The following is a 5,140-nucleotide window of genomic DNA, read 5'->3' as shown; positions in this document are numbered from 1 at the left end:
CGGCCCGCGTGGCTATTGAATACGGCCCGCTTTAAATTCTAAATCGACTAATTTAATTGAATATCATTTTGTATAAATATAATTGAACGTTGCGTTTTTGGTACGGGTATTTTATATAAGTCATATTATTATTTTAAGTTTTAGATAGTATTTTTTTGCATAATAAATAATGTAATTATAAATTTTTTTTTTTTATCTGGCCCGCGAACTCTTTTTAATTTGTAAATGTGGCCCGAGAATTAAAAAAGGTTGCCGACCACTGTCCTAGATAAACAACTTTTTTTCTTAAAAACTCACATTTGGCAGGTTGTAATTTTAAATTATGTTCTCTCATTCGTTTAAATACTTCCCTTAATCTTTTCTTGTGCTCTTTTAAATCCCCTGAAAAAACAATAACGTCGTCCAAATNCTCTGAAAAAATAATAACGTCGTCCAAATAGTCAAGACATTTAATACCTACTAAATTACATAAAACATTATTCATTAGTCGCTGAAATGTTGGCGGACTATTCTTTAAACCCATGGGCAATTTAGTATACTGATAATGTCCATCATCACTACTGAACGCAGTTTTTTCTTTTGAAACTGTACTTAAAGGAATTTGGTGAAAGCCTGAAGCCAAATCCAATACAGAATAATATTTAGAATTACCTAATCGATCTAGCACATCTTGTATTAAAGGTAAAGGCATTTTATCTCCCACCGTAATATTGTTTAATTTCCGATAATCCACCACCAACCTATACTTTTGCTTCCCAGTGGCATCTAATTTCTTTTTAACTAACAAGATAGGTGAATTCCAAGGCGATTTACTGGGTTCTATTATACCATCTCGTTTCATTTGGTTTATTTGCTTACTTATTTCATCCCGTTGACTATGTGGTAACCTATATTGACGCGTATAAAGAGGTAACTGTCCACTAGGCACTTTTATATCGTGACTTATAGAATCAGTACTCGTTAACTTGTCCCCTTCTAAATAGAATATATCGGCGTACTCTGCACATATGGATATGACATTTTCTTTCTCTTCGACATTTAAATGTTCTAAACGCAATTCAGACATCAATTTATCACGCCTATCTGACCCCAAGTAATTGTTATCTATTTTGTTTTCAACATTCGTACTCATTACTAATTCTTCGTTAAATATTTCATACTCAAAATCGCTTATATTCAGAGGCTTAATCGTTTTTTCTTCCTCAGATAAATTAATTACATTAACCAGTATTTTTCCATCTTTAACAATATTTAATACATTTCCCACAATAACTTTTTCAGCAATCTCTTTACGATCTATTAATACTGCTACTTTACTATCAACTATATTTTTATTTACTGAAACCGATGCTACATATTCTGACCTTGGTGGCAACTTAATCGAATTCTCCCTACAGAACGAAATAGTACTATTCTTTATGTTAATAATTGTGCCTTGTTCCTTCATGAATTCTTGCCCCAAAATACCCGCTTTTAAGAATGGAACCCTTTCATCAACTATATAAAATTTTATTATACCCAAATCAATTCTATTTACTTTGATGGGTATCTCTACTATGCCTATGGTTTCTACCAATTCAGCATTGATCCCTCTTAAGTACACGTTTTCCCCAGGTATTAACTTCGTGTTATCAGTTAAGCTTTTTAAACTAATAATGTTAACACTACTTCCTGTGTCTAACAAAAACTCTGCACAAGGATCTATAAAATTCGGCGACTCACACCTAATATGGTTCCCATCCATTTCTACAGTAATTAATTTTACATCATGCGGTTTTCTTAAATCTCCAACCTCTTTTGGAAAACTTTTCTCCCTTGGTTGACTAGAACTACTTGAACTCGTCTCTGGGTCACTAGTATTATTATTTAGACTCTTTTTTCTTCTATTTTCTGCATTCTTTTTCTTAAAACATCTCTCTATTGTATGACCCCCTTTTGAACAATATTCGCACACCACGTAAGTATGCTCTACTACAGTTTGTTTTACATTATTTCTATTTCTATTTCTATCATTCATTCTACAGTCGCGAGCGTAGTGTCCTACCTTCGAACAGATATGACACCTACCTTTAAACGACGAATTAACCGGGTTATTAAATTTATTATTTTTAAAATTATTACCATTTGGTACCCGCGTAAATCGAACATTATTTAACCTACGCCCCTCAATTTGAGCTAGGAAATTTTTTTCTTCAACTATCGCATGTTGAATAGCGGAGTCTAGTGTTGTAGGGTGTTGGCTTTTTACCATTACTTTTATAGAAGCTGATATACCCTCTAGAAATACATTTAATACTTGCTCTCTTAAACAATTTTTTATAATTAACGCATCTGGTAAACTTTTTCCTTGCGTGCTACAGTTAGAGACCTGACTTAACAAATTTTTTAACCTATTAGCATATTCTACTACCGATTCTTTATATTGCTGTTTACAACTAAACAACGCAGTTTGCAGATAAGAAGCATTTTTAGGTCTTTCGTACGAGTTTTTTAAAATATTTTTTAATTCCTCCCAGGTATCTATAACTTCGTATTTTATTAAGTCATATGCTTGTCCTTGTAACCTCGTAATTATAGTCTTGAGCATCATACNATCTCGTAATTATAGTTTTGAGCATCATATTAACATGCTCTATTCTAGTAACCGATGCGACCAACTCGCATGCATCAATAAACCTAGGTAATTCTTCCTGGACTTCCCCAGTAAAAACAGGGACTAATTTTATTACATTATCTATTACTTTGCTAACCGATACCATTCCATCCCAATGTCCCTCACCATATTTGGATTGTTCACTTGTTTTAGATTCCATATTTTCTGAATTACCTACTATAATTTCGTAAATTTGTGATTCGGATAAATTAACCTCAAAATTATCTTCCATAGACTACTATTAACGATTATTATTACGGCCTCAATTAACCACGTANCAATTATTAATACGGCCTCAATTAACCACGTATACGTAATTTACAATAACTATAACTTATAATCAAAAGAACACGCGACAATTATGCAATCAAACGCTTACGCTTTAGCCGACATTGAAACGATGTCTTCGTTTGCTTCTGGAATAGGAACTGAAACTGAAATAAATGATAGTTCTCTGCACACGGCTTCACTTGTCCACTCTCCTTAGCTTCGTTGTCTTCTCTGTTTCTTGATGGAATAAATTTGGAAAACTCTGATGATGACGATGATCCCGGGTTTCAGCACCAAAAATCTCCTGTGGCGGACCTGTAAGGCTCGCCTGAGGAAATTTTAATATTTATTTGTTGTTCGGGTTACCGTCTGGATTCCCTATTGAGCTATCCGCACAGAGTCCTCCAAGTTGTATATAGGAAATAGAGATTATTTATAAAGAAATAAATTTAACACTTTCGATAGAAATACTGGTTATAAATAGTAATATGTATTATATGAAAAATATTACGTTACAAGAGAAATATAACAATTAATATAAATGTGTATATAGATATAAAGTAAACTTTCATAATAACATTTCAAAATAAGAATATGCTTTACAATTATAATGTTAGTTCTATAATGGTAGACACTAGACACTAGACTGTCAACACTAGACTGACTATTGCTGCAAAATAGTCATACAAAGAAAACAAGGGGACATCCGCATACGGATGTCCCTATCAATTATAAACATATATTCGCAGAGATAAATATTTAATAAATTAATATTTAATAAAGTGGTGGAGCCACAACACTACCAAATATAACAAATATTTAAGCTATAATAATTTTAATTTATTAAAAGTGGTGCTTGAATAATTTGTATCAAAAATATACTAAGTCGACATAATAAACAGCATACATTTTATAAATGCAATTTATTTACTAAACTAATGGGCGATAAATAACAAATAGAAAAATAACTCAACCAGACGGTTTATTAATAGCAATAACTTTGGTATATTTGAGCGACCAATTCAAACAATTATTTCAGCAAACGGTCAGATAATTTCAAAGCGGCTACAAAAACAAATAATAGATGAGTTAATAGGAAAACTGGCAACGGATGGAAATCATAAGCGTTGAAAATGATTTCAATACTCTCCCTTTCAACTATGCATACTAAGTGAAAGCGACGTTGCCAATTCGCTTATGAATTAATTTCTACGCAGCATGTCCGAGAAAAACAACTGCGTGACTATTGAGTAAGATAGAATGTTTTCAATCTTACCATTTCGCCGCCAAGGTCACGTTCTCTCATGTAATATATTTATTGTACTATACATTTATGACACTTTAGCTTTGTTCATTTGATTATTTGAATTTGTCGCACTTAATACTTGTCTCGATTGACTTCAGTAATTATTTTCTCAAATACCTGTTCATCGAATTAAAAATAATCAATAAATTTGACGTCAATCGTTGTTTAGTTTTAAAATTATTGTTATAGTGTATTAGTGTAGTTTTCAATTTATTGCAATATAATTTCTCTCTTGCAGTATATTAGTATTTGGATATAACTATATAATTAGACGTTTCATCTGCCTAAATATAAAAATATTAATTATTTCCAAAGTACTATTATAAAATTAATTTTTAAAATATAAATTTTATATTTTCTATTATATAAGTTAGTTAAAAATGTATGTTGCCATCTAAAAAAATAAAGTTTGTATCATTTTAAGAAACTAAGCTCCGCCCTAGACCTGGGGCCCTATGAGCCTTAAAAATGTTATTATTAAAACCAGGGAAATTCAAAAAGAGAATTTTTGCTAAAAATCAAAATAATGATGAAAAATAAATATAGTTTAAAAAACTAAAAAAACACGCTTTTAAAGCACATCGAACTAAAAAGTTAAAAATAATTTTTAAAATTAACTTAAAACAATAATGAACGAAAAATACTAGTATTATTGTGAAAAAAAGCGTCAGGCGCTCAATATACAAAAAATATGGCATAAAGCACCCACGCTTTTTTTCACAATAATACTAGTATTTTTCGTTCATTATTGTTTTAAGTTAATTTTAAAAATTATTTTTAACTTTTTAGTTCGATGTGCTTTAAAAGCGTGTTTTTTAGTTTTTTTAAACTATATTTATTTTTCACTTTTTAGTTTCATGTTATGATAGTAGTTAATATCAATATCATGGTTGTAACGGGTAACGGGAAAT

The 5,140-nt window shown here is 30.9% G+C and overlaps 1 protein-coding gene across 1 annotated transcript in view; it reads right to left on the bottom strand.

The window, feature by feature from the left end:
• Positions 1-2,885, bottom strand: part of LOC126897972 (uncharacterized) — a 5,518-nt gene extending 2,633 nt beyond the window's left edge. The window contains exons 1-2 of the mRNA XM_050671920.1: positions 2,646-2,885; positions 298-2,578 (exon numbers count right to left, since the gene is read on the bottom strand). Coding sequence (XP_050527877.1) covers positions 298-2,578; positions 2,646-2,885 — 2,521 coding nt within the window. The remainder of the gene's footprint in view (positions 1-297; positions 2,579-2,645) is intronic.
• Between the last annotated feature and the right edge of the window lie 2,255 nt (positions 2,886-5,140).

The sequence above is a fragment of the Daktulosphaira vitifoliae genome, unplaced genomic scaffold (assembly GCF_025091365.1).
Source record: "Daktulosphaira vitifoliae isolate Bord-2020 unplaced genomic scaffold, ASM2509136v1 Scaffold_2, whole genome shotgun sequence".
In the NCBI taxonomy this organism is placed as follows: domain Eukaryota; kingdom Metazoa; phylum Arthropoda; class Insecta; order Hemiptera; family Phylloxeridae; genus Daktulosphaira; species Daktulosphaira vitifoliae.
This window is presented reverse-complemented; position numbering and strand designations above follow the sequence as displayed.